The following is a 27,422-nucleotide window of genomic DNA, read 5'->3' as shown; positions in this document are numbered from 1 at the left end:
CTGTCGCCAACAGGATGTTTTTCTGTGCTATGAGAGGTTAAACACTGCAATATTTTTAGTAACGTTTATTCTTTGGTTGAACATTGTAAATGAAGGATAATTGTACTCAAATATATATATATATCTATGTGAATATATATACATATATTTGTATCTATGTATGTGTGTGTGTACACACACAAACTCCAAAGAGGTATCAATAGAGGTAACATTGTGTTTAACTGTCCGTTGCATAGGATAGTTGCGTATATCAAAGCAACCATCTCGGCCAAATTTATCTTCACCGTCCTTTCTACTGGAATCATTTATTCCCCAGCCCTTTGATTTATGTAACCAGATGATACACATTGCAGAGCCTCTCGTCCCTCTCACTTTTCGTTTGATGAGACGTTAGCCCGTTTAGAATTGAGCTAAAAGGCAATTTGCAGTCTACCGGGGAAGCACTAGCAGCGAAACATTGCGCGCCCCAGTGTCTGCAAGCAACCCCCCGGCCCACACGATAGTACGTAGTCGTACGCTTCCCTTGCATGCACTGAAAGCACTAGAACGGAAGCGACACCAACAAAATGGCTACCGTTGAAAGACGGGCATGTATTTGCACTTTGGTCTCTAGTAGTTAGAACAACTCTGACTTTGGCTACATTGACGGGTTTGAACCCGGAAGAGGAAGACCGGTGTCAGTGGTTCTAGACGGGAGGCCCTGTGGGCTTGCGGGGAAAATGCCAGTGGCCGTGATGGCGGAAAACCCGGTCTCCTTCCAGAGGTTGTTGGAGCAGTGCGAGGAGCAGGAACTTGAGGTGAGGCGTTTAGTGTTCCTTCATTATACGTAAGGGAGCTGGCAGGACGGCGGTTCTCTACCGTAGCTGTACTCCGGTGGGTGGCAGATCGGGAGCTATGGTTGCAAATCGGTGGTAACGCTGCTGATTTCATGGGCTGTGTTTAGATGCATTTAGCTACAGAATACTCTCGTGTATATAGTATATAGTGAAGCGCTCTACGTCTTTTGTGTACGTTTAAGTGTGACATCATGTCTGGAACTGCGTTACCTCTAGTGGCATTAGTAGTTTTATTTTCTCTAGGTGATTCTGGGCTGATGTTGTTTTTCTGTCAAGTGCACATATATTTACATTATGGTTTAAAACTGCATTATGTCTGTTCAGGCTCCAGGAGGTATTGCAACACCCCAGGTGTACAGTCAGCTTCTAGCGCTATACCTTCTACACAATGACATGTAAGTTATTCTTCCTAACTCTCTGATATTATATGAAAGATACATCTATGCTGCAGCTGTAACGTACTTAATAATACACATCTGTCCAGCTGTTCTAATCATTTTATATTTTAAATATATTTTTTTGTTCTGGTTGTCTTCTGCAACTACTGATTGCTCTGCAAGCACAACATGATGACCCATTTTACATTCGGGGACATTAATATATTTCATGATGATTCTTGCTTCATCACATCTGTGAAAATGAGTATTGTGAAAATGAGTAAAAATATAAAAATGCTTTTGGAAATCACAATTTCTTCATTTTACAACATAACTCACAAAGATACAATTCATTGTTTAGATATCATTTTCTGTGTGGTTTTTATAGATTCAAATTGTGAGATGGCCGTTGGCAGGGCTCATACGGATTCATTTGTGAATATGTGTTAATGCCCTATAAATTCAGGGATTTCCCCACAGTGGTGATAAATCTTATGTTCAGATTGTTTAATGTTACTACAGCCACTTATTTTACTGGTCGGAATATGCTAATGAGCCATTGTGTGTTCACTGAGGGCCTCTTTGTGATGTCACAGTAGCTGTGCAGTAGTCAGTGTGATTTCCACAGACCATTCCAGTCTGCAGTTAGTGTTTGGAGTGTGAAGTCGTGACTACTGCAAGACCCCCCATATCTGAATATAGATAGATTTAAGATGTGGAAAAACGTTAATATGGAAGAGGAGGAGATAGAAGAGAAGGAGGTGGAAGAGGAGGAGATTGAAGGAGACGAATTTGAAAGAGAGATGACCCAGAAGAGTGGAAGCAAACCTATGAGGAGGAGGAGCAGCCGCCGCTTATTCAAGCGAAAGCGACCGAATTCCACTATCAAACGGTTCCTGACCTTTGCCATGCCCATGTTCTGTCTTAGATTCCTTTTCAGTGACCCGAATGAATTTTTCATGACAAAATTCTTCCTTGGTGCTGGAGCTGGGGGTATGATTGGCACTGGAATCTACTTTTTGTTGGTACATCCAATGAATCTATATCAAGAAAATAAGATAAACCTTCTATATGGGATATCAGGAACCTTTGCCATCGGATGGGGTACATCTTCTCACTTTCGCTGTGCCACAATCATGATGGCACCAAATATTTTGGGCAAAGAAGGCCGTGCTTACCTGGTGATGTATGTACTAGAGTCTATTTTTGATGGACCTGTCAGCAACCTGCAGCATAACATGGAGGATGTTGCAAAATCCATTGGGTGCACGGTGGAGCTCCAGATAAACCACACAAAGTTGTCCTGGAAAGTTATTATAAACCCTTTCAGAAAGATAATTGAAGACTTGGTAAAAGGGGCAAAAGAACTTAAAAATGACACCAGCGGCATAAAATCTGTTTTTAAGGAGACAGATTCTGAGGTGCAGAGCTCTGAAGGCTATGATAAAAAGCTTGAGGAACAGAAAGAAAAGGAGACAAAAGAGGAAAACAAGACTCTTGACACTCTGCAGAAGTTCAACCTGAAGTCTATGCTGCGCTGTGAGTTCGTTATTGAAAAAGGTATTGAGAAATGCCGTGAGTGGTTTGCCAAGAAACATGACGATTGTATGAAGGCCATTCCCCTACCTGTCCTTAACCATCTCTTGTGCCTTCCTATGCAATTCAAATTTTTGTGCAATATCATGAATGTTGTAAATACATGGTGCAAGAAGAAGATCCCTATGGAAGCCAATTTTGGAACAATCTATGATAAGGTCAATGCGACTATGAATGGAATGGACGATGGCTTTGCTAGCAAAATAGCAATCGTTAAACAAGAACAAAGCATGTTTCTTGGCATGAACATTTCTAAAAAGGAGATCACAGAGGAGATTACAGAGACATTAGAGCAGAAGAAGTTAGGTATGAGGAAGGTTGGGTCCTTTGTCCGTGTTGTCATTTCCTGCACATTTGTTTTCATCTTTATCTCTGCCTACAAGTATTGCCACCAGTACAACACCAACATTAGGTTTGATAACGCCTATGTAACAACCTACTTCAGGCAGATTGATGCTCGCAGGAGGAAACGGAATAAGAGACACCTTCTACCCCTGAGGAAGGGAGAGCGCAAGAGCTTTGTGTTTCCCTGGAATCCAGCGGTTCAGGACCTTGAGATGAAGACAACAATGATGGAGTTTTTCCAGTGTGTTCCCATGCTCACCTTCCTCATCTTAGCCTTAACTACAGACTGGATCCTTTATCACCTATTCCAGATTATCCGGAAACATTCGCACATCTCGTATGTGTTCTCCAGTCACCACAAACTGGAGGTCCTGGTTGGAGGTGATACTTTTATTTCCAAGATATTAAGGCGTACGATTGGTAACCTCAACAGCTCTTCTGCCACCATGCACCTGAGTAATAACACCATGTGTCTATTAAATCCGATTCGGATGTCAGTTGAGGGCTATCTGTGGTCTTGCCTTCCTGTGGTCGGACTCCTGTCGCTCTGCTTTGTCCAGGTGTATATTGGCCGTCTCCGCAGAGTGATTGCTGCCTTCTTCTTTCCAAAGAGAGAAAAGCGGCGCGTTCTGTTCCTTTATAACGAACACCTGAAGAAGCGGGCTGCATACGCAGAAATAAAAAGGAAACAGATCATCCGCAGGGCCAGAGCGAACAGACTTGGGCTGAAAAGCTTTGCTTCTACCCTGCACCGTTATTTGAGCTGGATGCGCCCGTTCATTCGCAGACGCTGTATTGTGTGCAGTTCTAGTGAAACCAAGGACTCGTATGTGTGCGAGATAGCAGACTGTGGCACAGTATACTGCAGGCAGTGCTGGAGAGATATGAAGCGCTTCTGTTATGCATGTACACCTCATGAAGACTCCGTCTCTGACAGCGAGAGTGATGAGGATGAATTGGAATGATCCCAGGAATTCCACCTGCATATGTTTACCACCTATATGCAATAAACATTCTGGGGTCACCTGGTGGCAATACAAAAACCAATAACAAATAAAACTAATTATAATTGGTATCTTATTTAGTGTTTCTGGTGATAGTGTTACACAAAAGGTGGTGGTAGTAGTAGAAGGTTGCAAGCTCATCCAGTGCAGGAAGCTAATCATGGATGAAAGGTTGTCCCCTCAGCGTATTGCAATTGTTCTGAGTTTCGGAGAGAAATGTAGACAAAGATACAATATGAGGAGAACAAAACATACCAGCAACGTGTCCCAGTCCTAGATCCTTTCTTCCCCCACAGTCCTTCTTTTCTAGGAGCTGAGAACGGATATGAGGGTATCATAGTGTTCCAGAACAGAAATTGCCAATAGTGTGTATAGAAACAACAGAAACCAGAGATAGATTGTGCAGATATTTTCAAGTGCCTACATATCACTAGGACACAGTCACATAAAATATTTTTAGCTCCATCTCGAAAACAAGTATCCCTCTCCTTGTTTAATTTGTTTACAAATAGTTATAGTTTGTGTTGGGAACATTGGGTAAATTTAACTAGTCTATCTACCGATATTTGTTTTTTAATATTTTTCTATGTGCCACTGTTAAATATCCCCATTGCATACCTCTCGGGTTTCCCATCTTCAGACACTGTACTTTGTACCTGCCCCACTGTCTTAACTATTCTGTGCGGGGTCATCATGGCCAGTCGGGGAAATCCTCTAATCTCCACTGGCTGGCCCAGGGAGCTGTATTGGATATCTGTGTGTTGTGTTGCGATCAGGTGTGTATGCCCAGTTCTAGTGTACCAGGCCTGCTAAAGAGGCAGCATCAAGGCAGCTCTCCTTTCAGCGGTATAGTTCTAGAGCCATTGTGTGTAGTGCAGAGTAAGTGTATGTGTGTGTGTGTGTATATATATATATATATATATATATGTGTGTGTATCTATATATTACACACAGAGCGTATTGGCCCGATTATAGGCCGCACCCTAAAAGTTTGGTGAGAAAAGGGAAAATTTATTTTTAAAGAAAAAATACAAAGTGGAATGGTGAAACAGTATCTTATCTAATGAACAGGAATATGTGTATTCTAACATGTTTGGTATCCATTATGCAGTTAGTCAGCATAGGTTATATGCAAATAGCAACTTAAAATGGCTTTTGGTTTTTCATGTGCACCCCCCTTAATTCATAATACACCTTACTTTAATTTCCTTCTGCCCCTTCCCTGATATGACATTCTGGTCCCTAGATATCCCCCCACTTACCAATGCACCCCAAGACTCCCTGGGCTCGACAAATCCTAGGTCGCCATGGCGACTGAGAATTTTGTCCTGACGCCTAGGTCAGGGGTGTCCAACGTCCAGCCCGCCGGACTTCAATGTGCGGCCCGCGTGAGCAAGACCAGACTGGCCCTTGTCACCGTGCAGCACGGTGTAAGTAAGCCGGCCCCTAATAAAATTAAAGCGGTCTTACCACCTCACACCGTGCTGCTGAGTGGCAGTGCCTTAGTGAGGCTCTTCTTCCCACTTCTTTCAAGACTTGACGCTCAAGGGGGCTGGGCTCACAGAAGAGTTCTTTGTGACTGGGAGAGGATCTTCACATCGTAAAAAATATATATATATTTTTTAAATATATATATATATATATATATATATATATATATATATAGTGTGTGTGTGCGTGTGTGTTCAAGGAGAGTGGGAGGGATTGCCTTGGGACATTAATTTTTGTCGTTAAAAATAAAATCCTGGCTCCTAACTTTTTTTGCTGGCTCCTAGATTCAAAACAAACTTGTCAAGCCCTGATATACCGTATTTGCTCGATTATAAGACGAGGTTTTTTTCAGAGCAAATGCTCTGAAAAATACCCCTCGTCTTGTAATCGGGGTCGTCTTCTAACCAGACCTCAAATAGAGGGGGGTGAGAGGGGAGAGAGAGAGCAGAGGGAGGTGAGAGGGGAGAGAGAGAGGGGTGGGAGAGAGAGAGTTTGTGTTAGTTAAATGTGTGTTAAATGGGGGCATAGGGCATTTCTGGAATGCCTTATACCCCTATATGGCACTCTGGCATTTAGGGGGTTAAAAGGCATATTATGGGGCAGAGTGGGATATAGGGAGGTATAAGGCATTTCAGGAGGCAGAGTGGCATTAAGGGGGCATTTAATAGAGCACTCTGCCTCCTGAAATGCCTTATACCTCCCTATATGCCACTCTGCCCCATAATATGCCTTTTAACCCCCTAAATGCCAGAGTGGCATATAGGGGTATAAGGCATTTCTGGAGGCAGAGTGCTCTATACAATGCCTTTTAACCTCCTTAATGCCACTCTGCCTCCTGGAATGCCTTACACCTCCCTATATGCCACTCTGCCCCATAATATGCATTTTAACCCCCTAAATGCCAGAATGGGATATAGGGGTATAAGGCATTTCTGGAGGCAGAGTGGCACATAGGGGGTCAAAAGGCATACCATGGGGCACAGTGGCATATAGAGGGTTAAAAGGCATATCATGGGCCACAGTGCCATATTGGAGTGGCAAGCCTGGGGGCAGATGTGCGTAACTGGGGGACAGGTTGGAAAATACAAGGAAATAAAAACAAAAAATATTTTTCTCAATCATAGCTTTTATTAAAAAAAATAGTTTACATGAATTAACATTTACTGATAAAACTTTTTTCCTTTAGGGTCGTCTTATATTCAGGCTTTTTCTTTTTTTTTCCTAAGTTAATATTCAGATTTTGGGGTCGTCTTATAATCGAGCAAATACGGTATATATATACACACACACACACACACGTGCACAATCACTGGCCACGTTATTAGGTACATCTGTTCAATTGCTTGTTAACACAAATAGCTCATCAGCCAATCATATGGCAGCAACTCAATGCATTTAGGCATGTAGACTAGACTATTATTTTCATAATCGATTATTTTTTCGATTAATCAGGTAAAACAAACTATGCAAATTTTTCGTTTATTTAAAATAAAAACATATAATTTACATTAAGATGTGCCATTAACACTTATCTCTTTATCACAATGGTATTTCACAATTTGCCTTATTTTCCTGACATAATAATTAAAGCTATATTTTAACAAGAACCCAAAAAATACCAAAAAAAGCTTTACTAGTAAATATTCATGTAAACTATTTTTGCCCAGTTATGCGCACCTCACCCCCAGCTTGCCTCTCTGCCCCAGAAATGCCTTATACCCCTATATGCTACTCTGCCCCCATATATGCCTTATAGCCCCCTATATGACTTTTACCCTTGATATGCCACCATGCCTCTGATATGCCTTTTACCCCTATATGTCACTGAGATGCCACTGTGCCCCCTGATATGCCTTATGCCCCCCCCCCGATATAAGAAAAACTGACATCTCTAAAATAGGTATGAAAATATTGACAAAAAAATAAATACACAATACAATACAAATAAACTTACCAGTGCACCCCTAGACTCGTCCCCTGTGCTTCAGGCTTCCTGGTATCTAGTGGGGGCAGCCGGAGGAGGTCTGGTTTAGTAGGTGTGATTTGTAAATCTAATTTTATATTTCTTACTGCAGCAAATGAGTGATTGTTTGGTAACTGATGCTTGTATGTTTTACCAGGAATAATGCCAGATATCTCTGGAAAAGAATACCACCTGCCATCAAATCTGTAAGTAGTGTGTGCTTATAGCTTTACTGTGCAAAACATACTTACTTTACTATAAGAAACGAATGCCCTATTTTTTATTTTTATTAGATAAAAAGATAAGCAGTACTGCAGCGCAGGGCAATACATGTACAGTACTACTTCAGTTAACGGAAAGCTCAAGAATACAGTAAAAGCCGTGTACAATTACAATTCCAGACATGGCACGTGTGGCTAGCACATTGGTGGAATCAGGGAAAATGAAAAAATGCCGGTGCGCTAAGCTAGTCTCAGGCTCAAATAGTACAATCGTTTTTTGTATACATTAGTGGAATCGGCCTGAGGAAATAGGGAAGTGGAGTGGGTGAGGGGGTTGAAGGAGATGGAGATAGTCCTCAGCCTCTAGACTGTCCATCAGAGAGCACTCTCTCAGCATGCTGTGGATAAGCATGCGGCGGTCAGACTGTGACCTGCTCCCTCCTCAACACCAGGCGGTTCCTGACAAACCATAGAGCGTCCTTTACACAGCACACGAGACGCCAAGCGTTATCAATTGCGCAGACCTTCCCCGGCTGTCAGGGAGGAGACAACAGGTGAGGAGGGCCCTGCTCAAACGAGCTTACAGTCTAGAGGGGTTTCGGGTGTATTACGCAATAGGTAAAAGTGCCGTCGTTAGGAATAGACCACCCACACTAGTAAAAGTATTGCAGGAGAGGGATTTAATTTATATACAGCCCAATTTGAAATGGCTTTTTAAGCAAACTATTTTAAATTCAATATGAGCAGAGCTTTTACTTTTTTATTCTTTAGGTATATAGTAGAGAAGGTAATATTTTGAGATGCTGCAGTCTGTAAAAGTCACTGTATTTCTTTTGTGCAGGCCAATGCAGAGCTGGCTGGGATTTGGGAGGTGGGATAGAGGATCTGGCAGAGAGACTTCCCCGGAATCTACTCATCCATTGCTGCCAACCAGTGGTCAGAAAACATTCAACCAATCATGGAGGCTGTAAGAGGTACAGCACATGGTGAATTCTGAAATAAAATTGAAAGTATAGGTTACTCCTGGTTTGTGCCTTTACATTATATAGTGGTGTTTTTTTTTTTCTTTCAACGGACCTCTCTTGGTCTCTTGCTGCTGTATTCTCCAAACAAAGAGAAGAGAGGATTTTTTTGTGCCACTAAGTACTTAGTTCCACTGCCCTCCTTTACTGCATGGTGTAAAATATCAGGTAACGGCAACATTCTGGTATGGTTTGGCCATGAGTGTCTCATAGGGTAAAAGTTTAGACCATTGGTGAAAATTGCAGAAACCAATGTAAGTTTGGTATGCGGTTGACCCCAGAAGTGGCCAGTTAAATACAGTGTGAAGCAATGTTAATGAACACACTTCTCCTATATTATTTCTCTTTCTGTTAGATGCAACACAGCAGCGTGCCTTTGGCTTGGTGTCCCTTGGTGTCTCCTTTTATACCCAGGCAACCAGTAAATGCTGGAACCTAGGCAAGATGGGACTGTGATTGCTGTTAGCAATCACACTTAGGGCTGCAACTAACGATTATTTTAATCGATTAGTTGGCCGATTATTTTGTCGATTAATCGGATAAAAAAATACATTATTTTAAATTGAAGAAAAATTTGCAATAAAAAACGTACAATTTACACTTTCATCTCTTTATTGCAATGGCCTTTCTCTATTCACCTTCTTATTTTACTGACATAATAATAAAAGCTACAAGAACCCAAACACAGTGTTTCTCAAACTAGGTTTTAATACAGTTATTAGTAAATATTAATTCATATGTTAACTATTTTTCATATTTAATAAAAACGGAGAAAAAAAGCCTTGTTTACATTTTTTTTTATTTACCAAACTGCCCCCAGTTATGCACCTCTTACCCCCAGCTTGCCACTCTGCCCCCATATATGCCTTATACCTCTTATATGCCAGATTCCACTGTGCCCCCTTATATGCCACTGAGCCCCCGATATGCCACTGTGCCCCCCGATATGCCTTATACTCCTTATATGCCAGTGATATGCAACTGAGCCCCCTGATATACCTTTTACCCCCAGATTTGTTTTATGCCCCCCTGATATGCCTAATATCGATATGCCTTATACCCCCTATATGCCCTGAAATTCACCCATACACCACTCTGGCTCCTCCCCCTCCCATTCTCGACTCTGGCTCCTCCCCCTCCCATACTCCACTCTGGCTCCCCCCCTCCCATACATCACTTTGGCTCCTCCCCCTCCCATACATCACTTTGCCTCCTCCCCCTCCCATACATCACTTTGCCTCCTCCCCCTCCCACACACCCCTCTGGCTCCTCCCCCTCCCATACATCACTTTGCCTCCTCCCCCTCCTGTATATCACTGGCTCCTCCCCCTCCCGTACATCACTGGCTCCTCCCCCTCCCATACATCACTTTGCCTCCTCCCCCTCCCATACATCACTTTTATTTTCAGTTATTTTGGGTGCTCTCAGGTCTGTCTTAGAATTCCCATATAAAGCATGAGAATCCATAACAGAGCCAGGATCTCTGATCCCATCTTCCTAACCATGCTGTGAGAGGCACAGAGACCTCGTAATAGACACTACGCAACTGCTATAATCAATCACTCAGACATAACTGTGCCTTATTAAAACACTAAACTAGTAACCATCCCACCCTATGCCTTGCAACTGCAGCTTCCCCATCAGTTCTCTCAAACACAGAGCCCCCATCGGCCCTTGACTCAAAATAATATCTGCACATAGGTAAAACACTGGGTGCTTTTTGTTCATATTTGCGTACAGTAACCGAAAGGCATTCCTCCTGGTATATGGAAGCCAGTACTGGTCACTTAGTTATTTGTTTCCACCTCTGTCTTCCTTTAAATAGTGATTAAAAATAGCTTTTTGAGTGCATTAGGATAGTTCCCTCATTAAATGTTCATGTGCAATATGCTGCATTTATCTACCTCTTCAGAAGGCTCTATCTGAGCCCTGGGGTAAAAGTGAAAGACAGTATTTACCACGGCTGACACTGGACTTACCAGACAGCTGTCTCCTAATAACTGAAACATTGCTCAGGCTTCAGAAATACAGTAGACGGGCATGACGGCTGTTTTAAAAATGGGCTCTTGCATATTCATGTATGGCCCATTAGATGACCCATTTAAGATGTGGAAAACGTTAATATGGAAGAGGAGGAGGTGGAAGAGGAGGAATTTGAAGGAGACGAATTTGAAAGAGAGATGACCCAGAACAGTGAAAGCAAACTTATAAGGAGGAGGAGCAGCCGCTTATTCAAGCGAAAGCGGCCGAATTCCACTATCAAACGGTTCCTGACCTTTGCCATGCCCATGTTCTGAAAATGTTTCAACATTTGGAAGCAGTTTTAGAGGCATTTAAGAACTTTGGTAGATTGTCATGGTTTAATTATGATGAGATTTTCAGGCAAACGCTAGCGGTGCATAAGAACCTACAGTGGGGAATGAAGGACGTAGGAACATGGGTTAGTGTTTTGCTTCCTCAAAAAAATGTTTCTAATTTTAGGCCGCAAGGGGTTAATGCACAGCAGATGCGTCAAAAAGGTATATGCTGGTCCTTTAATGATTCCCAATGTAAGTGGCCTAACTCATGTAGGTTTAGGCATGAATGTAGCTACCCAGCTGTCAAATGTTTTCGTAGGGGACAGGGGAAAGGATCAGTTTCCAAAAAGCGGAGATGCCGGTGAGACAGTTAAATCTGCTCCCCTTTTTAAACACTTATCCAAACAAACGGATGGCTAAACTGCTACATGATGGTTTTAAATTTGGCTTTAATATTCCGGTTTTTAAAGGTGATAACTTATGCTGGGTTAATAACCTGAAATCGGTAGAAGGTAATCTGACGATTGTTGAAGAAAAGATTAAAAAAGAAATTTTGCTTGGGAGAGTTGCGGGCCCCTTTCAATTTCCTCCGTTTGACAATTTTAGGTTGTCGCCTTTGGGTTTGGTTCCAAAGAAAGAAAAGGGGTCCTTCAGACTAATTCATCACCTTTCGTTTCCAAAAGGAGGTTCTCTTAATGATGAAATTTGCACAGCTGATTTTCCCGTTCATTATGCTAGCTTTGATGACGCTTTGATGTGGGTGAGACGGTTTGGAAAAAATGCTTTGCTTGCTAAGGTGGACATTGAAGCTGCTTTTCGGCTTTTGCCTATTAACCCGATTTGTTTTCCTTCTTTAGGTTTTCATTTTAATGGTCAATTCTACTTCGATAAATGTTTGCCGATGGGGTGTTCCATTTCTTGTTTTTATTTTGAAGCTTTTGCTTGTTTCTTAGAATGGGTGGTCAAGAAAGTTTCGGGCCTTGATTCTGTGGTCCTTTATTTAGATGATTTCCTGTTTATTGGTAAGGCGGATAGTTTAGATTGTTTACATTTGTTGAATTCGTTCTTTGTTTTATCAGAGTTTTTTGGTATTCCGTTAGCACATAAGACAGTTTTTCCGGCTACTTCTTTATTATTTTTAGGTATAGAGATTGACACGGTTAAGATGTTATTTAAGTTACCTAAAGAAAAAGTGGTTAAATTGCGTGTTATGATTAATGTAGTTTTATCGGCTAAAAAGGTGACAGTTAAATGTTTTCAATCTTTACTTGGTTTATTGAATTTTGCAGCTAGGATAATCCCTATGGGAAGGGTTTTTTTCCAGACAGATGGCTAAAGCTATTGCCGGGAAGAAGATAGGTTTTCACAGAGTTAGGGTTACTAGGCAGGTTAAGGAGGATTTGTTAATATGGAAGTTATTTCTTAAAAAGTTCAATGGTGCCGCCATATGGCAGCATGATTTTATCACTAGTGATGATTTAGAATTTTTCACAGATGCAGCGGGAGCATCTGGTTTTGGAATTTTCTGGCAAGGGAAATGGGCTGTTGCTAAATGGCCTATAGATTGGTACGAAGCCGGTTGGACTAAAAATTTAGTATTGTTGGAGTTGTTTCCAGTAGTTGTGGCTCTTGTATTTTGGGGTCCTGCAGGGAGTAACAGAAGGATTTTGTTGAATTGTGATAAAATGGGGGTAGTCTGGGTGGTTAACACTTTGAGAGCAAAATCTTTACCAGTAATAAGTTTATTAAGGCGCTTAGTTTATTTGTGTTTTGTTAATAATATTTGGTTGAAAGCCAAACACATTCCGGGGAAAAACAACAATATAGCTGATGCTCTTTCGCGCTTTGATTTTAAGCTGTTCAGGGAGCTGGCACCCCAGGCAGAGAAGGAAGGGCTGCAGGTTCCACCGTGCATATGGGAATTGACTTCTCCCAGGTAAGAAACTTAATTGCCAGATCTTTATCAAAAAGCACATGGGCCAGCTATAGGTGGTCATGGCGTTTATGGTCAAATTTTGTTCAATCAAACAAAGTACCGTATTTGCTCGATTATAAGACGAGGCAAATGCTCTGAAAAATACCCCTCGTCTTATAATCGGGGTCGTCTTCTAATCAGACCTCAAATAGAGGTCTGATTAGGAGACTAAGATCCAGATCCCCCGCACCGCTGCAGGGGACCTGGATCCTCCTGTCGTCGCCCCCCCTCCCAATTTAACGCCCCCCCACACACACACACACTTACCGGTGCTTCCGGAGGTGAAGTTGGCAGCGGGGGTTTGTATGCGTCCGTCGCAAATACCTTCCCCGACTGTCAGAGATTAGAGTTCCCCGCACCGGTGCGGGGAACTCTGATCTCTGACAGCCGGGGAAGGTATTTGCGACGGACGCATACAAACCCCCGCTGCCAACTCCACCTCCTTCCGGCTGCCGCGGAATGAGACGTCAACCCGCTGCCCCAGCAATACAGCAGGAAATTGGAAGCACCGGTAAGTAAGTGTGTGTGTGTGTGTGGCATTTCTGGAATGCCTTATACCCCTATATGCCACTCTGGCACTTAGGGGGTTAAAAGGCATATTATGGCATATTATGGGGCAGAGTGGCATATAGGGAGGTATAAGGCATTTCAGGAGGCAGAGTGGCGTTAAGGGGGCATTTAATAGTGCACTCTGCCTCCTGAAATGCCTTATACCTCCCTATATGCCACTCTGCCCCATAATATGCCTTTTAACCCCCTAAATGCCAGAGTGGCATATAGGGGTATAAGGCATTTCTGGAGGTAGAGTGCTCTATACAATGCCTTTTAACTCCCTTAATACCACTCTGCCTCCTGGAATGCCTTATACCTCCATATATGCCACTCTGCCCCATAATATGCATTTTAACCCCCTAAATGCCAGAATGGGATATAGGGGTATAAGGCATTTCTGGAGGCAGAGTGGCACATAGGGGGTCAAAAGAGGGTTAAAAGGCATATCATGGGCCACAGTGCCATATTGGTGTGGCAAGCCTGGGGGCAGATGTGCATAACTGGGGGACAGGTTGGAAAATACAAGAAATAAAAACAAAAAAAATCTTTTTCTCAATCATAGCTTTTATTAAAAAAATTAGTTTACATGAATTAACATTTACTGGTAAAACTTTTTTCCTTTAGGGTCGTCTTATATTCAGGCTTTTTCTTTTTTTCCTAAGTTAATATTCAGATTTTGGGGGGTCGTCTTATAATCAGGGTCGTCTTATAATCGAGCAAATACGGTAGATTTGTTTGATGCCAGTTTTGGATCTAATTAAGAAAGAAAATTTCCGCGTTCGTTTATAGATAGGTGTTTGTTGGGTATATCTTTTTTCTTCAATTTAGCAGCTAAGCAACATGTTTTTAAAGATTTTTTAGTGAAACAGATTTTGAAAGGCTATGGTGGTAGAACTTGTATTCAAGACTTGAGAAGACCTATTTCTTATGAGTTACTGCATGATTTAGTGAAAGTAGTGGATGATATTTGAGTCTTGCCTATTCAAAACGGCTTTTACTATTGCCTTTTTGGGGGCTTTTAGATTAGATGAGCTAGTGGCTATTAATAAAAAGGGTGGTTCAGGTTTACAAATCTTAGATGTTATTTGTGGCGTTAGTTTAAAAAAATTTCTGAGGTCATCTAAAACTGACAAGCGGGGTAAAGGTTGTTGGATAGTCCTACAAAGGGTTAATGGTAATGGTATTTGCCCTGTGAGGATGTCTGAGGCTTTTATGGCTCAGCGCCCTAAGGTCTCTGGTAACTGGCTTGTTCATGGTTCAGGACAACTGCTTACAAGATTTCAATTTAACAGTGTGTTAAAAAAATGTTTGTTCGCTTTGTGTCTGGGTGCTGAACATTATTCTTCTCACTCTTTTAGAATCGGAGCAGCGACAGAGGCTGCTAGGTTAGGGCTGGATACTTCCATAATTAAGAGGATTGGGAGATGGGAAACAGACCGTTTTAAAATATATGTGAGACCGGAATTGTTATGAGTTGGCTAACATTTTTCTTTTTCAGGTCATTCTCCAAAAATATTGTGGATCATTGGACACTCCTTTGTTTTCTGGGCTCAAAGAAGAGCAGAAATAAGAAAGGGAGGAGAAAACCTGAACTTATACTGCAGTCTATTTTTGATGGACCTGTCAGCAACCTGCAGCATAACATGGAGGATGTTGCAAAATCCATTGGGCGCAAGGTGGAGCTCCAGATAAACCACACAAAGTTGTCCTGGAAAGTTATTATAAACCCTTTCAGAAAGATAATTGAAGACTTGGTAAAAGGGGCAAAAGAACTTAAAAATGACACCAGCGGCATAAAATCTGTTTTTAAGGAGACAGATTCTGAGGTGCAGAGCTCTGAAGGCTATGATAAAAAGCTTGAGGAACAGAAAGAAAAGGAGACAAAAGAGGAAAACAAGACTCTTGACACTCTGCAGAAGTTCAACCTGAAGTCTATGCTGCGCTGTGAGTTCGTTATTGAAAAAGGTATTGAGAAATGCCGTGAGTGGTTTGCCAAGAAACGTGACGATTGTATGAAGGCCATTCCCCTACCTGTCCTTAACCATCTCTTTTGCCTTCCTAAGCAATTCTCATTTTTGTGCAATATCATGAATGTTGTAAATACATGGTGCAAGAAGAGGATCCCTATGGAAGCCAATTTTGGAACAATCTATGATAAGGTCAATGCGACTATGAATGGAAAGGACGATGGCTTTGCTAGCAAAATAGCAATCGTTAAACAAGAACAAAGCATGTTTCTTGGCATGAACATTTCTAAAAAGGAGATCACAGAGGAGATTACAGAGACATTAGAGCAGAAGAAGTTAGGTATGAGGAAGGTTGGGTCCTTTGTCCGTGTTGTCATTTCCTGCACATTTGTTTTCATCTTTATCTCTGCCTACAAGTATTGCCCACCAGTACAACACCAACATTAGGTTTGATAACGCCTATGTAACAACCTACTTCAGGCAGATTGATGCTCGCAGGAGGAAACGGAATAAGAGACACCTTCTACCCCTGAGGAAGGGAGAGCGCAAGAGCTTTTTGTTTCCCTGGAATCCAGCGGTTCAGGACCTTGAGATGAAGACAACAATGATGGAGTTTTTCCAGTGTGTTCCCATGCTCACCTTCCTCATCTTATCCTTAACTACAGACTGGATCCTTTATCACCTATTCCAGATTATCCGGAAAAACATTTGCACATCTTGTATGTGTTCTCCAGTCACCACAAACTGGAGGTCCTGGTTGGAGGCGATACTTTTATTTCCAGGATGTTAAGGCGTACTATTGGTAACCTCAACACCTCTTCTGCCACCATGCACCTGAGTAATAACACCATGTGTCTATTAAATCCGATTTGAATGTCAGTTGAGGGCTATCTGTGGTCTTGCCTTCCTGTGGTCGGACTCCTGTCGCTCTGCTTTGTCCAGGTGTATATTGGCCGTCTCCGCAGAGTGATTGCTGCCTTCTTCTTTCCAAAGAAAGAAAAGCGGCGCGTTCTGTTCCTTTATAACGAACACCTGAATAAGCGGGCTGCATACGCAGAAATAAAAAGGAAACAGATCATCCGCAGGGCCAGAGCGAACAGACTTTGGCTGAAAAGCTTTGCTACTACCTTGCACCGTTATTTGAGCTGGATGCGCCCGTTCATTCGCAGACGCTGTATTGTGTGCAGAAACCAGAGAATTGGTTTATGAGATAGATTGTGCAGATATTTTCAAGTGCCTTAACAATGTACCTACATATCACTAGGCCACAGTCACATAAAATATTTTTAGCTCCATCTCGAAAACAAGTATCCCTCTCCTTGTTTAATTTGTTTACAAATAGTTATAGTTTGTGTTGGGAACATTGGGTAAATTTAACTAGTCTATCTACCGATATTTGTTTTTTAATATTTATTTTGCTATGGTCTTGCTGCCTTTGGCTTTTCGGCTTTTGGCCTTTTAGCTTTTCGACTTTTGCCTATTAACCCGATTTGTTTTCCTTCTTTAGGTTTTCATTTTAATGGTCAATTCTACTTCGATAAATGTTTGCCGATGGGGTGTTCCATTTCTTGTTTTTATTTTGAAGCTTTTGCTTGTTTCTTAGAATGGGTGGTCAAGAAAGTTTCGGGCCTTGATTCTGTGGTCCATTATTTAGATGATTTCCTGTTTATTGGTAAGGCGGATAGTTTAGATTGTTTACATTTGTTGAATTCGTTCTTTGTTTTATCAGAGTTTTTTGGTATTCCGTTAGCACATAAGACAGTTTTTCCGGCTACTTCTTTATTATTTTTAGGTATAGAGATTGACACGGTTAAGATGTTATTTAAGTTACCTAAAGAAAAAGTGGTTAAATTGCGTGTTATGATTAATGTAGTTTTATCGGCTAAAAAGGTGACAGTTAAATGTTTTCAATCTTTACTTGGTTTATTGAATTTTGCAGCTAGGATAATCCCTATGGGAAGGGTTTTTTCCCAGACAGATGGCTAAAGCTATTGCCGGGAAGAAGATAGGTTTTCACAGAGTTAGGGTTACTAGGCAGGTTAAGGAGGATTTGTTAATATGGAAGTTATTTCTTAAAAAGTTCAATGGTGCCGCCATATGGCAGCATGATTTTATCACTAGTGATGATTTAGAATTTTTCACAGATGCAGCGGGAGCATCTGGTTTTGGAATTTTCTGGCAAGGGAAATGGGCTGTTGCTAAATGGCCTATAGATTGGTACGAAGCCGGTTGGACTAAAATTTAGTATTGTTGGAGTTGTTTCCAGTAGTTGTGGCTCTTGTATTTTGGGGTCCTGCAGGGAGTAACAGAAGGATTTTGTTGAATTGTGATAAAATGGGGGTAGTCTGGGTGGTTAACACTTTGAGAGCAAAATCTTTACCAGTAATAAGTTTATTAAGGCGCTTAGTTTATTTGTGTTTTGTTAATAATATTTGGTTGAAAGCCAAACACATTCCGGGGAAAAACAACAATATAGCTGATGCTCTTTCGCGCTTTGATTTTAAGCTGTTCAGGGAGCTGGCACCCCAGGCAGAGAAGGAAGGGCTGCAGGTTCCACCGTGCATATGGGAATTGACTTCTCCCAGGTAAGAAACTTAATTGCCAGATCTTTATCAAAAAGCACATGGGCCAGCTATAGGTGGTCATGGCGTTTATGGTCAAATTTTGTTCAATCAAACAAAGTAGATTTGTTTGATGCCAGTTTTGGATCTAATTAAGAAAGAGAATTTCCGCGTTCGTTTATAGATAGGTGTTTGTTGGGTATATCTTTTTTCTTCAATTTAGCAGCTAAGCAACATGTTTTTAAAGATTTTTTAGTGAAACAGATTTTGAAAGGCTATGGTGGTAGAACTTGTATTCAAGACTTGAGAAGACCTATTTCTTATGAGTTACTGCATGATTTAGTGAAAGTAGTGGATGATATTTGAGTCTTGCCTATTCAAAACGGCTTTTACTATTGCCTTTTTGGGGGCTTTTAGATCAGGTGAGCTAGTGGCTATTAATAAAAAGGGTGGTTCAGGTTTACAAATCTTAGATGTTATTTGTGGCATTAGTTTAAAAAAATTTTCTGAGGTCATCTAAAACTGACAAGCGGGGTAAAGGTTGTTGGATAGTCCTACAAAGGGTTAATGGTAATGGTATTTGCCCTGTGAGGATGTCTGAGGCTTTTATGGCTCAGCGCCCTAAGGTCTCTGGTAACTGGCTTGTTCATGGTTCAGGACAACTGCTTACAAGATTTCAATTTAACAGTGTGTTAAAAAAATGTTTGTTCGCTTTGTGTCTGGGTGCTGAACATTATTCTTCTCACTCTTTTAGAATCGGAGCAGCGACAGAGGCTGCTGGGTTAGGGCTGGATACTTCCATAATTAAGAGGATTGGGAGATGTGAAACAGACCGTTTTAAAATATATGTGAGACCGGAATTGTTATGAGTTGGCTAACATTTTTCTTTTTCAGGTCATTCTCCAAAAATATTGTGGATCATTGGACACTGCTTTGTTTTCTGGGCTCAAAGAAGAGCAGAAATAAGAAAGGGAGGAGAAAACCTGAACTTATACTGCAGTCTATTTTTGATGGACCTGTCAGCAACCTGCAGCATAACATGGAGGATGTTGCAAAATCCATTGGGTGCAAGGTGGAGCTCCAGATAAACCACACAAAGTTGTCCTGGAAAGTTATTATAAACCCTTTCAGAAAGATAATTGAAGACTTGGTAAAAGGGGCAAAAGAACTTAAAAATGACACCAGCGGCATAAAATCTGTTTTTAAGGAGACAGATTCTGAGGTGCAGAGCTCTGAAGGCTATGATAAAAAGCTTGAGGAACAGAAAGAAAAGGAGACAAAAGAGGAAAACAAGACTCTTGACACTCTGCAGAAGTTCAACCTGAAGTCTATGCTGCGCTGTGAGTTCGTTATTGAAAAAGGTATTGAGAAATGCCGTGAGTGGTTTGCCAAGAAACGTGACGATTGTATGAAGGCCATTCCCCTACCTGTCCTTAACCATCTCTTTTGCCTTCCTAAGCAATTCTCATTTTTGTGCAATATCATGAATGTTGTAACTACATGGTGCAAGAAGAGGATCCCTATGGAAGCCAATTTTGGAACAATCTATGATAAGGTCAATGCGACTATGAATGGAAAGGACGATGGCTTTGCTAGCAAAATAGCAATCGTTAAACAAGAACAAAGCATGTTTCTTGGCATGAACATTTCTAAAAAGGAGATCACAGAGGAGATTACAGAGACATTAGAGCAGAAGAAGTTAGGTATGAGGAAGGTTGGGTCCTTTGTCCGTGTTGTCATTTCCTGCACATTTGTTTTCATCTTTATCTCTGCCTACAAGTATTGCCACCAGTACAACACCAACATTAGGTTTGATAACGCCTATGTAACAACCTACTTCAGGCAGATTGATGCTTGCAGGAGGAAACGGAATAAGAGACACCTTCTACCCCTGAGGAATGGAGAGCGCAAGAGCTTTGTGTTTCCCTGGAATCCAGCGGTTCAGGACCTTGAGATGAAGACAACAATGATGGAGTTTTTCCAGTGTGTTCCCATGCTCACCTTCCTCATCTTATCCTTAACTACAGACTGGATCCTTTATCACCTATTCCAGATTATCCGGAAAAACATTTGCACATCTTGTATGTGTTCTCCAGTCACCACAAACTGGAAGTCCTGGTTGGAGGCGATACTTTTATTTCCAGGATGTTAAGGCGTACTATTGGTAACCTCAACAGCTCTTCTGCCACCATGCACCTGAGTAATAACACCATGTGTCTATTAAATCCGATTCGAATGTCAGTTGAGGGCTATCTGTGGTCTTGCCTTCCTGTGGTCGGACTCCTGTCGCTCTGCTTTGTCCAGGTGTATATTGGCCGTCTCCGCAGAGTGATTGCTGCCTTCTTCTTTCCAAAGAAAGAAAAGCGGCGCGTTCTGTTCCTTTATAACGAACACCTGAATAAGCGGGCTGCATACGCAGAAATAAAAAGGAAACAGATGATCCGCAGGGCCAGAGCGAACAGACTTTGGCTGAAAAGCTTTGCTACTACCTTGCACCGTTATTTGAGCTGGATGCGCCCGTTCATTCGCAGACGCTGTATTGTGTGCAGAAACCAGAGAATTGGTTTATGAGATAGATTGTGCAGATATTTTCAAGTGCCTTAACAATGTACCTACATATCACTAGGCCACAGTCACATAAAATATTTTTAGCTCCATCTCGAAAACAAGTATCCCTCTCCTTGTTTAATTTGTTTACAAATAGTTATAGTTTGTGTTGGGAACATTGGGTAAATTTAACTAGTCTATCTACCGATATTTGTTTTTTAATATTTATTTTGCTATGGTCTTGCTGCCTTTGGAGTATTACTGCAGCGATTCAGTTTTCTATGTGCCACTTTTAAATATCCCCATTGCATACCTCTCGGGATTATTTTTTCGATTTAATCAGGTAAAAAAAAACTATGCAAACTTTTTGTTTAAAATAAAAACATATAATTTACATTAAGATGTGCCATTAACACTTATCTCTTTATCACAATGACATTTCACGATTTGCCTTATTTTACTGACATAATAATTAAAGCTATATTTTAACAAGAACCCAAAAAATACCAAAAAAAGCTTTACTAGTAAATATTCATGATATATAGACAAACGGGGCGCATAGATATGTGGGAAAAATAAAAATAAAACGAATATAGTGTAATAAGTTCAAAAATAAAAACCAAAATAAGTGATATAAGTTGCACTTTTTCCTCGTTTCGTCAGGACTCATAACGGCCGATATTCGTGATCAGTAAGTATGTAAAATAAATAATTTATCAAATCAGAAAATGTATCAAATGTTCTTATTTCATTCAATCTTTTCAATTTGCAGGGATATATCAACAGAGCTTCGAGGGACCCGCAGAGGAAAAGAGCAGACAGGCAGAATCAAGGTAGAAGACATCTGTGAGTGTGGTTTGGACTCTGTCCAAGATTAAGTGAGAAAAAGAAACAATGTTAGCAACTTAGTTGCAATGTTAATCAGTACCAATTTAGAGATCAAATGTATTAAATGAGTATGTTTCTTTTTTTCTCGTAGGTATCTATCACATTGGACAGAACCCCCCTCGGGGAAAAAGAACATAAGAGGGAGAGAGAGATATAAATGAGAGTATATAGATAGTAATCTCATTAATTGATTAATTGGCTAAGTGCCATCGTGACTGTGTTACTGACAACCTTCTGTTCTATGGTTAACCCATAGATGGAATGAAATTGCATAAAGGTGATGTTATGTAAGGAAGAGAAATGTAATCTTATATAAGAATGTATAAATAAATATATATATGAATAAGAACTGTATGAAAAATAAACTTGAATAAAAATATTATTATAAAAACAATATATATGCTTGTATGAACTGTATATGTGAACAGTATGATAAAATAAACTTAAAACATTTTTATATGTGTGTTGTTTGTAAATAAATTTTTTAATTTAAAAAAATGGATATGTCTAGTTCTACATTTAAACCGTCTTTTTTGTAGGTTTGAAATTTGTATATCCATTCCGTTTCTTTTTTTGATAAAATTTCTTTCACGTCTCCTCCCCGCCAATGGGGGGATACTAGATCAATCCCTATTACTTTAAAATCAGGAAACGAAAATTTGTTACATTTCACGCAGTGTCTTGGGACACTGTGCTTCATATTGTTATTTCTTATTCCACCTAAATGTTCAAGACCCCTTACTTTTAGTTCTCTAGATGTGCGTCCTATGTACTGAATTCCACACTTACATTCTAATAAATACACTACATTCTTTGATGTGCAGTGTATAAAATGACGGATGTTATATTCTTTTTTCGTTATAGTGCATTTGAATGAGGTAGTTTTTTTGTCTTGTAGGTGGCAACTTTTGCAAAGTTTGCATATGCCACATCGGTGAAAACCCACAGGTTTATAGGTTAAAAAATGGTCTTTATTTATTCTTTCATTTGGAAGAGCGCTGGGGGCTATTAAGCTCTTTAGGTTATTTAATTTTTTATATATGATCTTAGGTTTTTCTGGAAGGAAATTTTGCAGTACGCTGTCACCCTGTAGAATTGGCCAACATTTTTCAAACGCCTTTTTTATTTTAAACGATTTATCATTATATTGAGTAATAAAAGCGAAATTGAATTCCTCTGTTTTTTGTATTCGTTTCTCTTTTTTATGCAACATCTTTTCTCTTTTCATATCCTTAGTTTTTACTAAACTATCCCTTAACAGTTCGTCGGGGTAATTTTTCTCCTCAACAGTTCGTCCGTTAAGATATTTTACATTTTCGGAATCTGGACTTTATAAGGACTTGATGAATACTCCTTGTGAAAGAAACTGCTTTTACGCATAACCCACCAGTTATGCCTATTCGTTTGTAAGTTTTTAATCTATATTTATTAAACCAATATCTATTTTATTGCACTATTTTTCGTTTCCTATTGTTTATGCAGAAATTCCAAGACGGTATAAAGTCTGGATTTTCGATGAGCGATCACTCCTAAGTACACTTGTGAGTGCAACTTATATCACTTATTTTGGTTTTTATTTTTGAACTCATTACACTATATTCGTTATATTTTTATTTTTCCCACATATCTATGCGCCCCGTTTGTCTATATATCGTGTGTTTTAACACTTGTGAGGAGTGTTGATCTACGGGAGCAGCAAGATCTGTAGGGTACTGTATATTATATTTTACATTTGAGACTCACCCACTCGTGAAGGTGTTCTTTTTTTCATTTTATATTGTCACTAGTAAATATTCATGTAAACTATTTTTGCCAAGTTATGCGCACCTCACCCCCAGTTTTGCCTCTCTGCCCCAGAAATGCCTTATACCCCCTATATGCTACTCTGCCCCATATATGCCTTATACCCTCCTATATGTCAGAGATGCCACTGTGCCCCCTTATACCTCCTATATGCCACTCTGTCCCCTAAAATGCCTTGTACCCCGATATGCCACTGTGCCCCACCTGATATGCCTTATAGCCCCCTATATGACTTTTACCCTTGATATGCCACCATGCCCCTGATATGCCTTTTAACCCTATATGTCAGTGATGCCACTGTGCCCCCTGATATGCCTTATAGCCCCCTTTATGCTACCGTGCCCCCTGATATGTCTTATGCCCCCCTGATATAAGAAAAACTGACATCACTAAAATACCGTATTTGCTCGATTGTAAGATGAAATAGGGAAGTGGAGTGGGTGAGGGGGTTGAAGGAGATGGAGATAGTCCTCAGCCTCTAGACTGTCCATCAGAGAGCACTCTCTCAGCATGCTGTGGATAAGCACGCGGCGGTCAGACTGTGACCTGCTCCCTCCTCAACACCAGACGGTTCCTGACAAACCATAGTGTCCTTTAGACAGCACATGAGACGCCAAGCGTTATCAATTGCACAGACCTTCCCCGGCTGTCAGAGAGGAGACAACAGGTGAGGAGGGCCCTGCTCAAACGAGCTTACAGTCTAGAGGGATTTCGGGTGTATTACGCAATAGGTAAAAGTGCCGTCGTTAGGAATAGACCACCCACACTAGTAAAAGTATTGCAGGAGAGGGATTTAATTTATATACAGCCCAATTTGAAATGGCTTTTTAAGCAAACTATTTTAAATTCAATATGAGCAGAGGTTTTACTTTTTTATTCTTTAGATATATAGTAGAGAAGGTAATATTTTGAGATGCTGCAGTCTGTAAAAGTCACTGTATTTCTTTTTTTTCCTTGCAGGCCAATGCAGAGCTGGCTGGGATTTGGGAGGTGGGATAGAGGATCTGGCAGAGAGACTTCCCCGGAATCTACTCATCCATTGCTGCCAACCAGTGGTCAGAAAACATTCAACCAATCATGGAGGCTGTAAGAGGTATAGCACTGTCGTCCAGAACATGGTGAATTCTGAAATAAAATTGAAAGTATAGGTTACTCCTGGTTTGTGCCTTTACATTATATAGTGGTGTTTTTTTTTTCTTTTCTTTCTTCCCTCTCTTGGGGAGCGTTGCAAAACAATTACTAGATGGAGCTGTCTTGCTGCTGTATTCTCCAAACAAAGAGAAGAGAGGATTTTTTTGTGCCACTAAGTACTTAGTTCCACTGCCCTCCTTTACTGCGGTGGGTTTATTGCATGGTGTAAAATATCAGGTAACAGCAACATTCTGGTATGGTTTGGCCATGAGTGTCTCATAGGGTAAAAGTTTAGACCATAGGAGAAAATTGCAGAAACCAATGTAAGTTTGGTATGCGGTTGACCCCAGAAGTGGCCAGTTAAATACAGTGTGAAGCAATGTTAATGAACACACTTCTCCTATATTATTTCTCTTTCTGTTAAATGCAACACGGCAGCGTGCCTTTGGCTTGGTGTCTCCTTTTATACCCAGGCAACCAGTAAATGCTGGAACCTAGGCAAGATGGGACTGTGATTGCTGTTAGCAATCACACTGCTATCATGCCAAGTCAGCCAGTACATGCTGAAACCTGGCTGGCTGCCCCCCTTGTGTATTGATGCTGCCAACAGTATGGGGTCTGCACATCACCAGCATGTACTGGCTGAGTGATGGATGCTTACACTGTTTCAGTTAAAATGTGAGTTTCCTAGACTTTCAAAGAACACTTTATCAAACCTGAGGAATATATAGTTTTGATTATATTTCATTAATAATTGATGAAATATAATAAAAAAACATAGGGCTCGACAAACTCTAGGCGCCAGGTCGCCATGGAAACCACGGATCTCCCTAACAGCCCAAAACTAAGGTAGCAGGTAAGTGTGCTCCCTATGTGGCATCGGGCATGTTAATTGTTACTGTCAAGAAAAAAAAATCTTTATGGATTCCATATATTGAACCAAATCACTGGAAAATGTGCTGAAATATAATCAAAAACATAGGGCTCGACAAACTTTGGGCGCCAGGTCGCCAAGGAAACCATTCCCTGGCGCCCAGTGTTCAGCAGGGCTGACATATTCGGTACCCTACGCTTTCCTGCAGGGGCATGGTATAACGGGGCTTATGTAACGGGGTCCCCACAGGAAAGGAGAGGAGTCCACATTAGCGAGGTGCGTAGTTGTATACTACGCCCTGATTCATTTCATAGTTTTACAACTAAATGATTCATTAGTCCTACTACTGATAAATGCCCAAAGATTTTGTACTCGTCATTTCATTCAATCATATTAATCCTTTTTCTTAACATGCTTTAATTAGTTCTTCTGAATATCAATTTATTTTACTTTCATATACAATTAACGCTGAAATAGCCCCAACATTTCTCTTCTAGTATTCTCGTGTTCTGCGGTCTCCGTCATAGAAGCCCTGGTAGAAATGCTGGCAGCAGATCCAGGTCTCTTGCAGCTCTGCTGGCAATCTTATAGTCAGACCTCTATTTAACTGAACATATAACAACCAAACAGCTCTGTCTATATTATTGCGTTATTTTTCTTGCAGATCTGCGGGGTATTCTCCTCTCTGGAAGCTGGGGAAGGTCTGCGCGATGCGCGTAAACAGCCTCAGCTGCTGCCTGCACTTTCGCCGGCGCTCGGTCATAGAAGCCCCAGTGGAAGTGCCGGCAGCAGCAGAGGTTACCAGACAGGAGGATCCAGGTCCCCTGCGGCGCTGCAGGGGATCTGGATCTTAGTCTTGTAGTCGTCCTCGATTATAAGAGGAGGGGTATTTTTCAGAGCATTTGCTCTTAAAAAAAAACCCAAAAAAAAAAACCCTTGTCTTATAATCAACAAAATATGGTATATGGAAACGGGTGTTAGCTGGATTAATGGCTCATCACAAAAATTAAAGAGATGTGGGAAAGAATATAGAGAAAATACACAGCATACAGTCTTGCTGCGATTCCCGTGACTGTTAACTGGTATGTCTTTGTCTTAAGTCTGTTTTTTCTTTGTTTTGTTACTTGTATTTGTTTTGTCTATTGATATTTGAAAATGTATTAAAGATTATTAAATAAATCATGATTTGTCATTTTTCCACTTCTGCAATAGCTTTATGTGCTATTAGTTCATTCTGTCCCTTCTCTAAAAAATGTTTTGTGTTTTTTTGTTTTTTTTTTTATCTCCCCTGATTATCTGTACAATTTCTTATCCTACAAAATTGGCCTCTCTAAATTTTCAAAATCCATGTACGAAGGTAACAACTTCTATATATGCACGTTAAGATCTTCTTTTATTATAAAAAGTACATGTTTTTATCCTCCCTTGTTTATACACTAATGATCCATAACATTATCACAGGTGAAGGGAATAACACTGATAAGATTATCATGGCGCCTGTCAGTGGGTGGTATATATTAGGCAGCAAGCGAACATAACGTCCTCAAAGTTGATGTGTTAGAAGCAGGAAAAATGGACAGGCTTAAGAATCTAAGTGACTTTGACGAAGGCCAAGTTGTGATGGCTGGACGTCTGGGTCAGAGCATCTCCATATCTGAAGCTCTTGTGCGGCGTTCTTGGTCTGCTGTGGTAAGAAGCAGTAAGTATCAAAAGTGGTCCAAGGAAGGGAAAGCAGCGATCCGGTGACAGGGTCATGGCTGGCCAAGGTTCATTGAGGCAAGTGGGGTGCCAAGCCTGACCCTTATGGTCAAATCCAACAGACAAGCTCCTGTAGCTCAAATTGCTTGGACAGTGAATATTGGGAAACCTTTGGTCCTGCCATTCATGTGTGTGTTACTTTGACATGTACCACCTACCTAAGCATTGTTGCAGACCATGTACACCCTTTCATGGACACTGACAAAACTGCCTG

At 40.8% G+C, this 27,422-nt stretch overlaps 1 protein-coding gene, 1 long non-coding RNA gene and 1 pseudogene across 2 annotated transcripts; all 3 read left to right on the top strand.

Annotated features, from left to right (window-relative positions):
* Positions 1-678: 678 nt before the first annotated feature.
* On the top strand, positions 679-9,447 carry LOC128501681 (COP9 signalosome complex subunit 8-like; annotated as a pseudogene).
* Positions 1,835-4,197, top strand: LOC128501676 (E3 ubiquitin-protein ligase DCST1-like). The gene has a single exon (XM_053471242.1). It carries the CDS (start codon positions 1,927-1,929, stop codon positions 4,117-4,119), a length of 2,193 nt encoding a protein of 730 aa, XP_053327217.1. The 5' UTR covers positions 1,835-1,926; the 3' UTR covers positions 4,120-4,197.
* Positions 9,448-25,110: 15,663 nt separating the features above from the next.
* On the top strand, positions 25,111-26,629 carry LOC128501685 (uncharacterized). Its single transcript, XR_008355052.1, has 2 exons — positions 25,111-26,229; positions 26,335-26,629. It is a non-coding gene; the product is annotated as an uncharacterized LOC128501685 (long non-coding RNA).
* The last annotated feature ends 793 nt before the right edge of the window (positions 26,630-27,422 follow it).

The sequence above is a fragment of the Spea bombifrons genome, chromosome 7 (genome assembly GCF_027358695.1).
Source record: "Spea bombifrons isolate aSpeBom1 chromosome 7, aSpeBom1.2.pri, whole genome shotgun sequence".
Lineage (NCBI taxonomy): Eukaryota > Metazoa > Chordata > Amphibia > Anura > Pelobatidae > Spea > Spea bombifrons.
The sequence above is the reverse complement of the archived record's forward strand: the minus strand, read 5'-3'. Positions and strand labels throughout refer to the sequence as shown.